The 18,387-nt window shown below is 38.8% G+C and overlaps 1 protein-coding gene across 4 annotated transcripts in view; it reads right to left on the bottom strand.

Annotated features, from left to right (window-relative positions):
- PPP1R1B (protein phosphatase 1 regulatory inhibitor subunit 1B) overlaps positions 1 to 18,387 on the bottom strand; it is a 65,915-nt gene that overhangs the window by 1,895 nt on the left and 45,633 nt on the right. For 2 of the 4 annotated variants that reach the window (XM_087713461.1, XM_087713459.1), the window contains exons 5-8: positions 15,243 to 15,410; positions 13,510 to 13,563; positions 12,450 to 12,521; positions 2,411 to 2,545 (exon numbers count right to left, since the gene is read on the bottom strand). In XM_087713461.1, coding sequence (XP_087569587.1) covers positions 2,411 to 2,545; positions 12,450 to 12,521; positions 13,510 to 13,563; positions 15,243 to 15,410 — 429 coding nt within the window. The remainder of the gene's footprint in view (positions 1 to 2,410; positions 2,546 to 12,449; positions 12,522 to 13,509; positions 13,564 to 15,242; positions 15,411 to 18,387) is intronic. The other 2 variants (XM_087713462.1, XM_087713463.1) reach the window with 2 other exon arrangements.

Here is an 18,387-nt window from a genome sequence, read left to right as displayed (position 1 = left end):
GGCTTTATGACCCATAAAACAAAGAACTGAGTTACTTATCCTTCCATCAAGCAAAAATGGAAACAACCGAGAACCCCTTCATAAGGGATAAACATGCAATTGGGTCCTTTGCAAAAGAAAATATGCAACAAATTGTTGGGGGGGAGGGAGGATGAGCCAACATCGCGATGGTATGGTGCTTCAATGCTCCGAGACCGCAGCTGATACTTTTGCTGCTGGGTGGTCCAATCGGACCTAAACTGTACCGCAGAGACGGTGAACAGGAAGACTATGTCTTGCTGATCTCAGGGACATCGCAAAGTCCCTGGTTGATCCAAGAGAAGTTCTTCAAGCCAGCAACAAAAAATCCAGCCATTAGGCTGATGAAGTCGGGGCAGCTCCAAAAGGGAAGGATATGGCAAGAGAAAGTGTTTCCAGCTGGTGAGGAATTTTTACCATTTTAAAAGAGACTGCCTATAAAAAACTTAAAATTAATTTAAATTGGAGAACAGAAGAAATAAGCGGTGGAATTAAGTTTGGAAAGGTTTTGGACAGTGGGTTATCTTACTTTTTAAATGCTAACTTCATAGATGGAATTTATGCAAGCCTTTTAAAATGAATGGATTAAGTTTTCTTCTTCTATTTTTTTCTTTTATTATTCTTTGTAACCTATGGACTAAAATTCTCTTTCATTACTGTGGGTGTTCTTCTAACTCATTCATGAATTGGACTTTTTAAAAAAACTTGAAATACAAGAAAGATACAAAAAAACACAAAGAAAATTACAACAATAACACTGCTACTCGGAGTCTGGAGGTCTGTGTATTGGAAAGGAAACACTCTTACTTTTCTCACTAATTATCCTGGCTTGGCACTCCAAGATCTCACTGCTTGTTTATAGACAGTGATAAGAAGAAAAGCATACAGATGTTTCTTTGAAGTATATCTTTAACCAGAGAAAAATGAAAATAAAAATTTCATATGAATCTATGCTTAATCTTGTTAAAACCTTCCAAGCTAGAGCAGCAGTGTTTGTTAGCTGAATATAATGGCACAATTTCAACAGCAAAAAGAAACTTTAAGCTTGCAAAAGATATTCTCAGAAATACAGAAATTATCAAACACATATGAGAGGATAGAGAAGAAGTTTGAAGACTTAGAGCATCTAACAGTAAAATATGATGAAGAAGTTGGAGATGTTTATCAAGTGGAAAAAGTGGTGGTTAAAATCCTAAAAATCGAAGAGGGAAATGAATATAAAGAAATTAAATTTGCTGATATTTATGGTGATTGGTTTGTCTCTGAAAATGGAAAGAGTGGCATACTGAAAGAGGAATTAAATGGAGGGGAAACCTACCCCAGATGGCAAGATACAGAAGAAGAAAAAACAAAAGAATTTATGGATTTAAAGAGATAAATTTTATTAGCAACATCATTGATAACACTATTGACAATCAAAGATAAGCTGATTAAGGAAACAGAAGAAGGGCATCGAAATTACATGAGAGGTTTTATAAGCAAGGAATTGCTAAGAGGAGTCCATACAAAGTTGATTAAGGAGATGATTAGACGACTGACACCACAAATGGCAAAAGACATGAGACTGTTTTGCTAGTGGAAAAATACAGATTGATAGATGGAAGAGTATAATTTAAAACTAGTTAAACTTAGTGAAATTTGGTGACAATAGATATCATTAAATAAATAATTGATAATGATAATAATGTATACAATGTGTAGTGTTATGATAAGTAATAATTGGATATGAATATTGAATGATACCCATGAAAGGAAGATTAAAAATCCTTTTGGATTATATCTAAAGGTTAATAAAAAAGAACTAAGTTAGATACAGTTAAGTCTTGATTATTAGAGGGAAAATGTTATGATACAGAATATAGTTAAATAAAGGAGGATAATGATAACAATGTATGTATGTATGTATGTGTACAACATAAGGAAACTGGATGTAAATTGTAAATAGTGATTTGGAAAGGAAGATTAGAAAATTTTGTTATTAAATATGGATGCTTAGTTAGAATAGGACATAAGGATTCAGTGTTATTGGAGGATTTTAGAAGTAGTAAATGAAATGCCAGTATGTGGTTATTAAACCTTGGTATATTTTATGATGAAGGACATTTAAACAATTATAGTCAAATGAAAATGGAGGTATGATGATGGTAACATGTATAAATATCTGAGTTAAAATACTTGAGTTAATTTGAATTATGTTCGATGACTGTGGAAGAGATTCACGAAAGCCTTTTTGTAACCAACTGATACACTTTCTACAGTATGTAAAGAAGATTTTATGTGTTGTATTTGTTTTGAAAAATTAAAAAAAATATTTAAAAAATTGTTTGGGGGCGGGGAAGAAAAGGCCTAACATTGTGCTATTTAGCAAGCACTGCAATCCAAGGTGCATTACCTGTTAATGGCGGATCTCCCTCTCCCTCTTCCTTTTTCACATTTGTCTCGTCTTCTGGGGCATCACCCTCTTCTGACTTCTCTGATCCAGTAGGGACTTCCTCAACAGATCCTGCAAAGGATACTTTCTGCCCACCTAAAGAGACCAGACTTCATTGTCACAAAAAAAGAAAAAGAAAACAAAAGCTTCTGCTCCTTCAGAAAGCTGAGGGTTACACTCAATACATATTTACACTCAGCAGGGACGTGCAGTCACTAGAGGCAGGGGAGGCGGGGCCTCACCAGTCTCCTGAGGGAAAGGAAGAATTTTAAATAATTTTTTTAAAATAATTAAAGCCAGGGTAGTTGCTACCAGATTCAAAGTCACAGTGGCTTGGTGTCTGCTCTCAGTGTTAACTATGGGAGGAGGCCAGAGAACTCGGGGCCTCTTTTGCCTAAGGAATTGTTCGCCTTTTAAAAGTTAAGGCGGAGTTAACAAGCGAACACTTTCATATGCAAAAGAGGCACTGATTCTCCCGCCTCCTGATCAGGGAGCAGCGAATCATGCCTTAAGAGCTTACGTTGAGCACGCTTACGTTGGGCGGACAAGAGGAGAGTTGAGAGAGTTTCCACAGCTGGAAAAGGTGGATCAGACGGAGGGAGTTTTTTTTTTTCAAATTTATTGTAATTTAATTTGTAATTTGTAATTTAATAAAAAAAATATTTTTTTATTGTGAGGTTTGTGTGTGTGTTTTTTTTTTCTTTCTTCACAGTGGTGGGGTCGGAGGAGGCAGGAGGGTGAGGCGGCGGAGCACGGAAGTGGCAGGGATGTTCTCGCTGCTGTGTTTCAACAGGCCAGGCGTCTCGCATTTATGTCCGCCATAAATGCGAGACACCTGGCCTGTTGGACACAGTGGTGGTGGTGGTAGGAATTGGCTGAATGGGCTGGCTGGCTGGGGAGGGGAGACCCCTTTAAAGCCCAGCACCGAGCGGGAGGAGGAGGAGGAGGAGAGCGGTGAGTCCAGGCAGGGAGCATGTCGGGCGGGCTGGCTGCAGGCTGGGGCAGCAGGATTGTGACTGTCCGTATGAGGAGGTGGGGGGCGGGGGCAAGGCGGTGGAGCACGACGGTGGCGAGAAGCATCTCAGATGGAGCCGGGACACCCGGAAGGCAAGCTGGCACTTTGGCATGCCTTTAAGTGCTGGCTTGTCTTCCGGGTGTCCTGGCTCCATCTGAGATGCTTCTCACCAGCGTCACGCTCCACCGCCTTGCCCCTGCCCCTGCCCCTGCCTCCTCCGACAAACAATCCTGATGCCCCGGCCTGCAGCCAGCCCAGCACCGAGCGGGGACGAGGAGGAGGAGGAGTAGAAGAGCGGTGAGTCCAGGCTTGCTGCTGGGCTGGCTGCAGGCCGGGGCATCAGGATTGTTTGTTGGAGGAGGCGGGGGGGGCAAGGCGGTGAAGCACGACGGCGACGAGAAGCAACACCCCCGCCACTGTGTCCGACAGGCGTCTCGCGTTTATGTCCGCCATAAATGCGAGACGCCTGTCGGACACAGTGCCGGGGACGTTGCTTCTCGCCGCTGCTGCGGTCTTGCCTCACCAATGGTAACCGTCACCGCACGTCACTGACAGTCATAATCCAATCTAGAGTTAAATCATCCGCTTTCTGTTTGAAAGAAAGGTAGCACGTAAAACAATTATTCAATTCCACAAAAGCAACATACACAATTTTAAAAACTCAGATACTTTTTCTATGTTTGGGGGCAGTTATATTAGTGCCGCATTGTAGGTATTTAATTTAATCTACATATAAGATCTGTATTATTCTCATCTTCACACAGGTAGTCCTCATTTGTCAACCATTCACAGTTACAATGGTAAAGAAAAAGTAACTTTGTGATCAATCCTTACATTTATGGCTTTTGTAGATATTTAATACAAGGGAAGGGAACTGAAATTGAAAAATCATGATGTTTAACTTAGCAATTGCTTTAAGGATCAAGATGCTGATCTCAATTGAAGTTGCTAAATGAAGACTAACCTGTAATTGGTTCAGTGATTCAGAAACTGCTGACTGCAGATAAGCTATTGTTGTTATACTACTTCAAAAGGTAGCAGAAATAGGGGAGGATTTCAAGGTGAGACAGAAGGCATACAGTGACCTGGGCTGTGGTCCACTGATATTTTCAAAATCGGCAAATCCTAGCAGAGATGTAAAAAGCATTGTGGCTAATGCAAATGAATTGTTCTGGCAGGTCTCCTTTATTCACATGCATTCACAACACACACAAATATATTTAAATTCATGAAGTAGCGCTTCACACAACATAGTCTCAGCAGGTCTCCCTTTTCCACCTGTATTTTCTGCAGCCATCTTTCCTTGGGGATGCAATTTCCATCTGGGAACCCTCAGTAATATGCTGAATAATTTGTTCTTTGTTAAGTTACTGATTAAAGTGGGAACATGGAAATCTTGTGATAATGGGATTTACACAACAGATTGTCACCAACAAAAGTGAGAGTAAAACTGCCTGCATTATTCTTAATTTTTTAATGTAAACTGCCAAAAGGAAAACATGTACAGAATGATAAGCCTCGAAGAGATTCCTAAACTTGAAAGGAGACGAAAGTATTGTTCTCATTCCCAACCATGAATATTCTCCATGTAGAATGTCTTGTCAATATGACAAATTCTTTTGATTTTATAATGAACTTTCAGACTTTATACAATAGTAGAATTGTCGAAGCAGGAGCTTGCAAGAGCTCAGAGAAGCAGTTACTGACAGAAAATCCTGGCAAAATGATGTCCCTTGGGTCAAAAAGGAGTGAGTGAATGACTGAACAACTACTGCTACTTACATATCTCATTTGCTATGTTGTGGGAGTTAACCTTTCTTTCTCAACAAGGCTTTGATTCTGATCGTTGTAGTTCTGACCTTATGTGGATAGGAATTCAGACTTTATCTCCAATCCTGTTTTTTGTTTTTTTTGCCTCTGTCTGATATAATTGCTATTTAGTGCCAATGGGAATGTTCTTATTTTTGTAATTTTGTCAATTACAGAATAAAGGATTCTGGGAATATTTAGACAGAATTGTGGTGGAGCAGAAAAGTTAGAGCTCTTTTTAAAAACATGCCGTAGGCTTTAATTCTTTAATGTGTATAATTAAATATTTTATACCATAATTTAATTTTTATTTTCATCATGAAATCTTTTTACTTTGTTTGATGCTGTAGGAAATACATTTTAGCTTGGTGTAGTTATGCCCAAAATATTGTTCCTCAGAGATTATCCTCTAATCTTTGTGAAGTTCAATCTCTGCTTCTCTTTTCATGTTGTATGCATTTTCTCTAGCAGAAAATGCATGTGGACAAACACTTAAGAACTATGCAGTTCCCAGGCTTCCCAGCCTTGTGCTTTGCAATAGAATGGATCGCAACAATTACTCAATTACTTCCACGCAAATATGAATTTTACAACAAATTGGAGGGCCTATTGTCTGCCATTTGATAGACTGAAGCTGCTGAATTCTGTTGGAATGGTTGTCTTTAATAAAAATAACCTTGTTTCTTGGCTGGGTGACAGGAATACATGGAGCATACAACAAACCACCAAAAGCCCACACTAATATAAGGTATAATAGTGAAGGGAGTGGTAATTGTGATCCATAGCATAGAACTACATTATCATGAGCATCTCCCAATTTTTATGTACAAACTATTGGAGAATAAGCAATTGCTCTATTTGGTGCATTGCTTTCTGTGACATTAATCAAAACACCAGCTGCACTTGCTGACAGTTAAGCCATAAAATGCATTTCAGTGAACCTTATTGCAGTTCAATTGACTCAAATGTTCTCTCTGCAAAAGCCAGAGAATTTGATGGATAATGGCATGAGGACTTGAAGGATTAAAGGATTGCTGCACTATTATATTATACCAATAATATGAAGGATGGAGAACCTGTTTGGTGTAGTAATTAAATGCATCAGGCTAGAAACAAGGGACTTGTGAGTTCTACTCTTGCTTTAGGCACAAAGACAGCTGACCTTTCCCTCAGCCCTGGGAAGAAAGCAATGGCAAATCTCTTCCAAAATTATGCCAAGTCACCAGGAGCCCCCACCCCACCCCCAAGGTCACAATGTTTGTCCAACTACATATTGTTTCCCACACATGCATATAAAGATATTACACATATTGTCCTGTCATATAAATAATACAAACAACAAATCGGTGCTATCCAAATGTGTTGGTTTCTGAGGAGATTATGAGAATCAGTTGAATTCACCTGGGGGTACCTAGACTAATGCATAACTTACAAGATAGACACCCAGATAGTTCACATTCTGCAGTGCAGAAGCTGAATTCTATGACATATATAAATTATGCAAATTAAGCAATGCTACATTTATTTACTTTGCATAATATTACATTTGTCGTATGGAAGCAGTAAGGAATATGCTGGAATCACAGAATCATCACATCTTCAAGTAGTAAATTCAGGTATGACATTTTTTTTAAAAAGTCCAACTGTTCAGTTTTGAGTTTAAAATAGAAATAGATTTGCTCAAAAACCATGTACTAAACTGTCGACGGTGATAAGATTATAGACGAAATATACTATATATGCTCACAGACAAGTCTAGAATTATAGGTGCCAAAATACACCCAAAAATTGGATTGAGTTTATGCATGAGTATAAATAATAATTCTGGTATTTGCCTATGTCCCACATATGCTGGCCCGTAAGCCATTCATAGATAAATCAGCCCTTGAATCTTTCACCAAAATACCACAAAATTTGGGCAAATGGCATATAAATAAATTGTGAATGTTAAAACATGCCAACACTTTGAGAGTTTGGCTTATCTGTGGGTAATATATTTTCACGGTATTTTTATAAAAAAAATTGAAGTCGGCTTATCCATAAATGGACTTACATGTAATACATGGTAAATCATGTGTAGCACAGTATGTGAAACCAGTGACATGCATACTGTTCTATAGTCATAATTATTAGAATTATTCTAAAATCTTGCTTTCAGCAGGCAAAAAAAAAATCCCTTTGTAACTTAGGGGTAAAACTACTTTTTTGTGGCTGAGGATGCATTTGTTAAATTCAACTTCTCAGGCCCAGCAGCCTTAGCAGATCAACATGTAAGCCCTACCACCCTGGGACGTTTGCAGAGATAGGCTTCTCATAGAAGCTATTATGACAAGTCTTGTTTGCCCTCCAAAGATTCTATTCATTTAGCTCCACTGGTATTCTGGCTAATGTTTTTCAGAAGATAATTTCGCAACTGTAGAAATTAAATCTTTAATTCAGGGGAGTTGAGCCACAGAATGGAGAAATTATTTCTGATCTCTGCAATCACATACTTGCTTGGAGCCCACACTGGAATCTTCTTCAGCCAAGGAAAATATTTTGATGGGAAGTACATACTTGCAAGATACGTTTCTGGATATGGTTTTCCCCATTTCCTTTAGATAACCATATTAGCATACGTGTTTGGATTCTTCTCAAAGAACAATTTTCTTTGTATATTTTATATACAACATTTTATATCATCACCATTAACTCCAGTATTAGGTCTTAGAGCATCAGGAGTTCTATCTTAAGCTTATTATATTGTCTACTAAGAGAGTCTCCCAACTCATCTCTCATTATGCTGATGACTTCTTTGCATGTGAAGACTTTTTATTGCATTGCTGAGATCTGCATGATTATCACTAATCCTGCATGGTTATCACCAACCCCCATTTTCAGACTAACCTTTCTTTTATCATCCAATGACCTGATAAAGAAACCAGATTAGTTAGCTACTTTATATGTTATTTTCTTTCTGGATTTTGAACAACCACCATATCTTTTCAACTTTCTCCCTGAGAATATTACATCCTGCACAGTTAGTTTCTACAATTTTGAGAGATGTTAAGACCTGAATTTCATAAAGCGAATTCATCAACACATAGAAGCTATGCAATTACATCTCCGCTTTTTCTACATGCTTTCATACTTAGGAGTTTGTAGCTATAGAGATTATATTAGCTACTGACCATTAGGAGGCACTACACAACAAGGTTTTTTTCCCTTATTGGGACAATTCAGTCACTGTATATAGAATACCTAAGTCTGAAAAGTACTAATAAAATTAAAAATGGTTGTGCAACGTCTTCTACTGGTTAGAAGTCAACATAATATCAGTAACTCTATATATTATTCCAGTTTATCCACATCAACTCTTATGTAGTAGTAATCATTATATTCCAGCTTTCCTTCTGTTTGTAAGGAAAAAAAAATGTGGCAGCTTTTGGATGATATACCACCAACCTTGAAAAAGCAAGAAAATTTCTATCAGTTCCAAATGGGGGAGAGGGAATTGCCAATTTTTATTTTCAACAAGTTCGGCAGTTGTGGATATGACAAAGAATAAATCTAAGACTAAACCACACTTTGTCACAGTAGATGAGGAAGAAAGAAAACTGAATTCATATGGAGACCTGCTTAAGGCCTGCTTAGCAATCCATCCACATTTTCTGTGTGATAAATGTACTTCTTTATTTCCTCATCTACCTTAAGAAAAACGAAAGACAGTTTTTCTTCCCATACTCATAAATATTTCTTTAAGTAGATTCTTTTGCCTTTAGTTTCAATTTGTGTTATAGGAAGTTAGGTCACATACAGAAGATCTCCCATTTGAAGACAAAGGTTCCTTTTGTTTAGAAACAGATGAGACCCACACACGTTGAGAGAAGCAGAATGTAATTAAGCAAGAGTGGTTGTTTACAATTAATCTATAGGTGATATTTACTAGGCAATTGACTGATAGTAGTTTCACCCCATTCTGTGTTATCAAACTCACTTCTACAAGATGCTCCTGCTTTTCAGGTATTATCTGGATCTTTAGACATGGGATATTCATGGACTTCTCTAATGGAATCTCCAGTTAATTGATATCTTTTTAACAGCAAATAATGGCCCTTGCTGCCAAGTCTAAACAGAAAGAAATGGCATCCAAGACTATGTGTTACTCCTTTCTTGAGTAGATCTGATACTATACATGGTCTTTCCTATTCATCACTTTCCAACTTACTTAACCAGCTCTCCAAAGGAGATATGGTATACATTCTGATATCACCACCATCTTGTGGCTTCAATCCTTTTCAACTATCAAGTCTTGCACAGATATCAGACTTTAATATTTGGGAATAAGAATAGGACTAAATATTCCATTTTGATGTCATCAAATAATACATGGTTTATGAACTAAATTCTTTTTTACAGGAGATGATGGGTATTCTGGTTGTAACGCAAACAATTTTGCATTTGGATGGAGCCAATTAGCCAATTTCACATGTTTCTGATCTGTGTGGACCTTATCAATAGTCTTTTTACAATTATATCCTTATGTTCCAAGGAATGACCTTTCTATACAGGTAAATGTGGCAATTATCATATGGATTTTTACTCATTAGTTTTGCATCCTCATGTAAAATACTTCCTCACAGGATTTTCCAATTAAACTCCCTCGTTAGGAGAGCTGAACCAATGCAGAGGCTAACTTATATTTGTCATGTTTGATCCATAAATATTCAAATCTTTAGCCATGAGTGACTTACCTCTCTTCATATTTAAGGTTGTCTTCTTGGGGCTGGCCTTTACTTCTTTCCTATGTGTTCATAGAACTGATCATCCACAGAGACAATTATGGCCTGATACATTATATATTTCCAGGGTTGATTCTGATTTCTATTGTATTCAGCTATGATTTTCTGCCTTTTTACTATCTGCTGCTCTACACTGTTACAACATTCTTCATATTCAAGATCTTGGTACAATTTTGACTTTGTATTTTGGATCATTGTACCTCCATCCAAGAGTCTAGGACAATTTTCTGGGTCTACCAGCCTTGCCTGTTTCACCCAGGGACCCCCACCACAGCCAATCCACCTCAAGCATTCATCTTCACTTGACACACACACCCAGGAGCATTCCCCTCCACTAGTCCCCCACCCTCTTGCTCAGGTTGATTTGCAGAGGGATGCTTGTCCCCAGCCAATTGGCTGTGAGAGAGAATTAGCCAAGCATCCTGGCAGCTGATCCACGTGCCAAGGAGTGGGACTCTGTTTTTCCATTGGACGTGGTGCTGCTGGGTGGGGCAGGAAGTGCCCTCAGGCATTGGGGAGATGGGGGACATGGAAGTTGCTGTACAGAGCAACTGGGCTGCTCCTCTCCACCAGGCAAGCCTTCCTGGGGGCAGCACAGCACCCTGCCATCTCCAAAAGGGAAGGCCAGAGTTCCACACTGTGGCTTCTGCCACTGCTGCCACTTGTTGCATTCTTCCTAGCTCTGCTCTGCACCCAGATCCTCTGTGATGCACGTCTTCCTTTTGGGGTTGGGAGGACACTGTGCTGCTCCTGGGAAAGCACCCCTGTCAAAGAGGAATGGTCTGGTTGCCTTACACAGCAACTGCCATGTCCCTCACCTCCCTGGCGCCCATGTCTACTGCTTACCCCACCTGGCACCACCACATCCAATGACAATATAGAGGCCCACCTCTTGGTGCATGGATTACCTGCCAGGATAACTGTCTAATTATCCCTCACAGCCAAGTGGCTGGGGACAAGTGTCCCTCTGTGAATCACCCAGAATAAGGGGGTGGGGGACCAGTAGTGGGGACAACCCTACTGGAGGGCCAGCCTAGGATGAATGATTGTGGTGGATTGGCAGTAGCAGGGGGCCTGGAGTGATGTGAAAATGGCCAGGCAGCCTTGGTCAATTGTCCCATTCTGCCATCCGACAGCTCTATGTTTGCTGTCAAGATTGGAAGAAAATTCTATTCAATTTCTGGGAAAAATATTGTCTACTAACAGTCAGCTCTGTCCCTGTATTGTCATTAAGATTTTCTAGAACATGGTTGAATCCTTGACCTTCATCCAGAACTACAGTTCTTTCAGTGGTCACATCAGTATTTACATAAACCATTCAGTACCCTCTCTATAAGTACTTCTGGTGCTCTGTTTTTCTGAAAGGCTCCTAAGGCTATCTTGGAGAATTAGTATGAATGATACCCAGAAACATGTATTCAAGTGTGATTTCTCCCAAAAGTTATCTGTAGTGCTAGAAGAATCCAACATATTTTTGTATGGGCACATCACCATTTTTTGTAAATTAACAGATGACCATTTGAAAAACCAGTACTGTAATAGATAAAAATATATCCCTGGAGCCTGAGAAAAAAAAAAAGCAAAAAGAAAGCACCTTATTGAAGGAATTTATCAGTCTTTGCCCACATGGAGCGTCTTTCAGAAGTAGGGTATTTTACCATAACTCCCAGAATTCCCAACCTGGATGGCCAATTGCCACTCTAGGTAAAAATTATGGTGGAATACTAATATACCCAGGGAATCTTTACTAAACAATTAAAATATTTTATTCATGAGGACAGGAAGCTTTGGATGAGAAAACTCTTCTGCTCTGCAGAATCTCCTAACTTGCTACATAGCAACTACTGAATTTGAGGTCTGGCAGCCACTCCGTATTATAAGCTTTTACTGCTAGATTCACATATCACACTGTTTTAACCATCAAGTAAACAAAAGCACACTTATGGGGTAATATAATGTATAACTTCAAATCCCAGAATTCCCCGGTACATCTAATTTAAAATTCCTGAACTTCAGAAACACAAGTTTATATTCACCACAATAGAAGAGGAAATTAAAGTTATCATCGGGATCATTAAAATGTTTATATGTATCACAAGTTCCATCTTGCTCTCTCAGAACATTTACTATTGTGCCTTCATCTGTGAAGGCAAGAGTTGAAAATGGACAACAATTAAAAGCATTGGGACAGATTGCCTGTAAAGGAGAACTGCTAATTTTCTGTAAGTTTTTATTATCTTTCGAAGACATGTGAAAACTTTTTGGCCATGGAAGAGAGAGAGAGAAAAAGAAAAAGAGAGAGAGAATGAGAATGACTATGACCAAACTCATACCTTTGATTACGTCCTCCAGCAATAAATCCCTCTTAACTCTATATTGTAACACCCACATTTACCTTTCCGTTTCTGGGATTTGGAGAGAGATGGGCAGACTGGATGCTCAGATTCCTTGGGCTTATTTTCCAAGACTTTGTGGGGAGTTATGACAATAATTAGGAAGGAAGGAAGGAAGGAAGGAAGGAAGGAAGGAAGGAAGGAAGGAAGGAAGGAAGGAAGGAGAGAGAAATAAATTATCCCTCAGAAGATAAAGCTGCAATTTTCTCATACTGTGTCAATTTCTTTCCTTCTCCCCTTATGTTTAGCCTGCAGTCCTTTATAGACCAATTGTTTCGGACTGCTTCTCTATCTGCAAATGGTTCACCGACAAATGCGCGATAGACATATGTGCGCCGACAAAACCGTACCGGACAAATGAGCGCCGTCAAAATCGCTAATTGATTTTTGACAATTGCGTGATAGACATATGCGCGCCGACAAAATTGCGTCCTCAACAAACTATAGAGAAACTATAACCCTAACCCTAACAGTATTTTTTTCAATTTTATTGTGCTTGTCATCGCCCTTTTGTCGTTGCGCTTTTGACGTCATGTTTTAATCTGCGCTATTTTGTCAGCGCGCATATCTATCACGCAATTGTCAGGTCACACTGCAAATGAATCCACTTATCTACAGTATTTTCATTAGTAACTCTGAGCAGACTTCCAAAATAGTCTTGAATTTATCTGCAAATGGGAGCAGAATATTATTTTCTACCTACTGGAATAATTTCCTAAATTTTCACACAGAATACATCCCTCTTGCCTGATGAAATGATTAATTCTCTTGGTAACTATTTCACCCAGAATTAGCTCCTGAAATCTTCTGGCATTCCCCTGGTTAAGGAAGTGTACATTTCTGGAGGACATTCAACTTGGGACTATATATATAATTTATTACAGAAGAATGAGAAAAAGCAGCCCTACTTGCAAATACTTCATCTGCATTACTTCAAGATAAATATGGGAGAACTACCTCTTGTTGCTCTTCAGTGTTACTGCTGATTAGTTTAATCATGCAATCAAAAAACACACCAGTATGTCATGACTTCTGGCATGAAGAAATGCTGGTTTATCTTACCAGTGCACTGTCTTAGCAGTCTTCCCTTGGAAGCTGGACCCTGCCCTTGGGAATCTGTAACAGACAATAAAGTAATACGAACCAGAAACACATTCTTGATGCTTTATGTGTGTGTGTGGGCATGTAGACTTGCATCACAACTCTATGCTTTCCTTTGTTTTTAATAAAACAAATTTCCAACACTGATGATTGCTCAGCCTAAGAGTCCATAGGCTCTCACTCACTTTCAGTTACATTTGCATAACCCCTAGTGGCATTCCCACACCAATAGAAGTGCAACCTCTATTCTTTCTGCTGATTAAAATCAGCATTATGCAGTTAGATTTCATGAGAGTCTGAAACCCATAAAGTCTGCTTTAGAGCACCAGCAACCAGTGTTAAGTTTCAAACCTTTGCTCTGGAATAGTTAGAAAAAGTAAATATATGGACAGCGGGCCTGGGGGTGGCAAAAAGAAAAATGTCTTCTATAGATTCCACCTCTCCCATCTTGCAGCTCCTTCCTGCTGAGGAGAAAGCTGGTTTCCTAGGAGACTGGCAGCTCCCTGTAACCAGGATAGGAAGGTACGTGTATGTGTGTGCTGCGAGGGGGAGACAGTTACAGATTTTCTCTGACAAAGGTGCTAAACGAAGGGAAATATATTCAGTACATACAGTATGCCCCTAGTGAGTGGGATCCATAGGTAACAGCAGGAAAAAAGCCCTTTAAATAGAAGTGTGTCACTACAGTAACAGCCCACCTGCCTAAAACTGCTTGACCTCAGGAATCAACCCTCCTCTTTCCCTATTCATCACAATACCTTTTGAGGTATCATCCGAGGTTCAAGCAAACACCCCTTTTTTAAATTTATTGCAAGTGATCATGTGATTTGGTTAAGGTTGGAAAGCAAGAACTGAAAACTCACACACAAACATAGACAGGGATTATTTATTTTTCACAACAAGGAAAAATTCAGCATTCGATGCAACTATTACAGTTACATGAAATAATTTCAACTGTAGCCTAGGAAACTAGGCATTATTGTATTATTTGGGCTTCTAAGGCCTCCCTCTGTAACCCACTTGAATGGTTCTTGGAGTATTTGTTTAAAACAAAATACTAGACTTTTTCTCTGCATCAAAGACAAAGCCAATGTAATTCCAAAAAATGCATTTGGATATTCCGATTGTGGACTCCAATAATGCAATAATACCAAGACAGCCTTTTCTTCTTATCACTCTCCAGATGTAACTCCCATAATGCCCAGAAAACATAGCATATCATCTGAGAATTCTGGGATTTATGGTATTTTGAAAGTTATTTAGGAATACTGTCTTATAGCCAAGGAAACCTGCCCTCTTTCCCTTCCTGAACAGAAACAGGCAGGCAAATATGCTAAATAGTCCAGTGTTTCTCAGCCTCATCAACTTTAAGATATGTGGACTTCAATTCCCAGAATTCCCCAGCCAGCACTTGAATTCTGAAAGTTGAAATCCACAAATCTTAAGTTGCTGAGGTTGAGAAAGGAACAATAAATTATTTCTATCATGTTAATCAAACAGGGTAAGCAAGCACAGTCAGTGCAAAGCAGTCAATAGTGGTACTTGATTGATTAATAATAAACTTGTAAGAACAATTTTGGAATAGGAAGCATTTTCAAAATGTGCCTATCTCTGCACTGCAAAACTCAACCTGGCAAGTCTGGTTTTCCCATTGGTTGGTCTCTTCTTTCCTAATCAGTTTTTGTCTGGCTTACCTCCTGATTTATACAAGCCAGTCATCTCCCTCACAGTATCATCTGAATCTTGAGCATCTTCTTCTTCCTCCTCCTCTTCTTCTTCCCCTTCTTCAACATCTTCAGCATAGTCTTCATCCATCCAGGAACTGTTGGATTCCAGATGGCTTTGTGCGAGGCGTTGCACAGCTATCATTAAAGGGGGAAAAAAGATGGCAAAGCAGAAATATTATAAGGCAGAGGTACTCAGTTTGCTTTTTAGAGTGTAAACATTTTTTTAAAAGATGCTTTTAAGAAAAGGTCTAAAGGCATAAATAACAACAACAAACAAAAAAGCCAACTCACTCTTAAAGCAATAGTTGTATGATGTTTATGAAAATCCAAAAACCTTTAGGCAAATTTCAGCTAGCCTAAACTGCACCAGGACTATATTTGTCTTCATCCCCCACCCCACTTCTCCCAAGAAAGGTTTTGTGGTGAAAATAATCTGATGTACTTTACTGTCATTGTGTCCTTAGTACTGTCAGATTGGTGGGAGCAGTCTGGCACCTGCTGGTCATTTTAAGCTGGTGCAGGCATGCCCCTACCTCTGGTGCCTGGGCACTGTCTTCCAAGACTCTTTGAAACTGGGCAATGAGAAAATTCATTTCTTTTTTTCAAACTGTACTCTGGTCCCTCTGTTCTTCAGATCTCCAAATTGATTCCTGGCTCAGAAATGGGAACCAGACAAACAGCAGCTGAGCAATGGTAGTACACAGTGAAGCAGAGACACATGAAGTTGGTCTATTCTCTGCTGCTTCATGGTACAACGTTCCCTGATTCTATATGTTTTTTGTTCAGGCTGTTTTGGGGTTGGTGCTCTGCTAGAATAGTTCTAATATTTTTAACCACTGATAACAACTAACAGTGAAGTTCCTGTCAAAGCTCTTCAGATGCCTGAAATAATTCTCTTTGAAATTTAGCACACTCACAGGGAATCTAGGGCATCAGATGTCTCTATGAACATCCTTTACAATAGCTGTAGCAAACTAAAATAGAGCAGTTTCTACCAAGCCACATACAAGTTTTTATATAAAGATGTAATGCAGAGTTAAATCTTGATTTCTTTACGATAGCCCAAGAAAAAGGGACTTTTCTTAAGTTTGGCTATTATGTCCATCTGCACAGTGTTTTCATAACAGATTTCTCTGCTTCCAATCTTCCTTCTTCCCATCTTGCTAACTTCAACCCTGACAGCTTCTTCTGAACACACCCGCACAAAATATTTGTGCAAAACCAGAGCGAGTTTTGGCAGATGGTTCAACACACTAGTCTAGCCATCTGTTAAAACCCACTTTCTCTCCAAACTCAGCTATGCCCAACATTAAAGAGGGTGATTGGTAGATGCGTTTCTTCCAGCTGGCGATGTTTGGTGGGAAGGAAGGCAAACAAAGCTGGGGGAATCCACCTGCCTTACACTTAACTTGCCCTGTTGTGCTGAAATTAAGAGCAGCAGCATTTGCTTGAGCAAATTCCTGTGGCAGAATAGGGATAGCCAAGTAGATTTTCCCAGTTTTGTTTTAATGGGGTGGGGTGTGGTGAGCACATTTTGCATTATAATTGTTTTTCGTTAATTCAAATTTAAATGGAAGGCTCTTTTGCTGTGAGGAAAAGCTCTGAGTTCAAATCTCAACCCAGAAATTGAACCACACTGGGGAATTATGTCTCAATTGTCCTAACCCGTTTTTAGAGTGCTGTTTTGTGAATAAAAAAGGAGAACACAAACATACAATTTGAACTCCTAGAGGAAAGATGGGTTATGTACATAATTTGAGAACATTAAAGAACAATTTAAAATTCTTTGCCAGTTTTTTTGCTAACAAAGTTGAAAATCTGAAGTCTATTAATCCTGAAGTCAATATTTGGGGGAAACAACCTCATTGCATAAAAACCTGGGTCATTCTTTCCCTCAGAATTTAAGCCTACCCTGATGATTTTGAAGCTGGTGCCAATGTATTCAGAATACCCACCATCACTACTACACTGGCAATCTTACAGCCGGAACTCAGAATTTGCAATGTCCAATTTGCAACAACTGCAAAATCAAAGAGAATTGGTCTAATAGCTATGGTCAATCTACATAATTCTTCAAATTTCACCGCTAGTATTCCAGTAGAATTTTAAAACGAAAACATACAACTCTTCCAAAGTTTGCAATAAATGTTGCAATGTATTTATCGCAATATATTAAACTAATAGCCTATATATCGTTTCAAATCACTGAAAGAATATAAATACCCTTGACTGAAAGCAGCGGAAGGAGAATCTTCTGCCAGTTTGAACCATATTAAGAAGAACAAAAAATTCAATGATGGACAAGAAATCCAGTTGCTAAGAACTCCTCTACTTTACATTTGTGGGACTAAATCCTGAACTACTTTGCTTGCTTTGATGGATCTGATTTGACAGCCTTCAGGAAATGGTGAAAGGATCCAGAGTAACAGCTCATTTCATCTTCTGGTTTTGACTCGACAATCTTATTGAAGTATTAAGTGTGAAAAGAATTTCTTTGTATGCTTAAATCTGTTTCAATGTTGGTCACAAGCAGCAGCAGCAGCAAAATGGGACAGAAAATGAACCAGTTAATAATTAAGGACTCAAATTAGGTATTCTTGATCAGTGCCCGAGGGCATTCCCTCCGGATTTGCCCTCTGTCATTTATATCCAATTGCTTGTTTTGACAAGGCACTCCAGCAAGGCCATTATCTACAGAGAAAACTTCCAGATCTTGCAGCTCAAACTTTATCTTGGCTCCTTACCTTGCCCTTTTGATCTAAACATCAGGGCATTTTTTTACTCTTCATTTTAACTTGCCTGAATGATCTCGTAAGATCCAAAAATGATTAGTGATACATCCAGTGACCATATATCCTTTATTATACATGACAATCATTTATTTCAGAAACTTGTCTTTTAGATGTCCTTTTGTTTTTCAAAAACTCACTTTTCATTTTATTTGTCATCTAAACTTCACTATACAAATGGTTCAACTTTTAATGCATTGCCTTTCACATTCGTGTGGAAAATACGGAAATCAAATTGCCTTTTTAAAATAAATTTACACATTCTGTTGGGTTTTACATATTCTTAGAATATGCATGTAAAGTTTTTCTTGGTTTTGTTCCTG

This window comes from Thamnophis sirtalis, unplaced genomic scaffold (assembly GCF_051295495.1).
Source record: "Thamnophis sirtalis isolate CommonGarterSnake01/CBP01778 unplaced genomic scaffold, rThaSir2_p1.2 scaffold_4, whole genome shotgun sequence".
NCBI classification, from domain to species: domain Eukaryota; kingdom Metazoa; phylum Chordata; class Lepidosauria; order Squamata; family Natricidae; genus Thamnophis; species Thamnophis sirtalis.
Note: the sequence above shows the minus strand (reverse complement) of the source record. Positions and strands in the feature narration are given on the sequence as shown.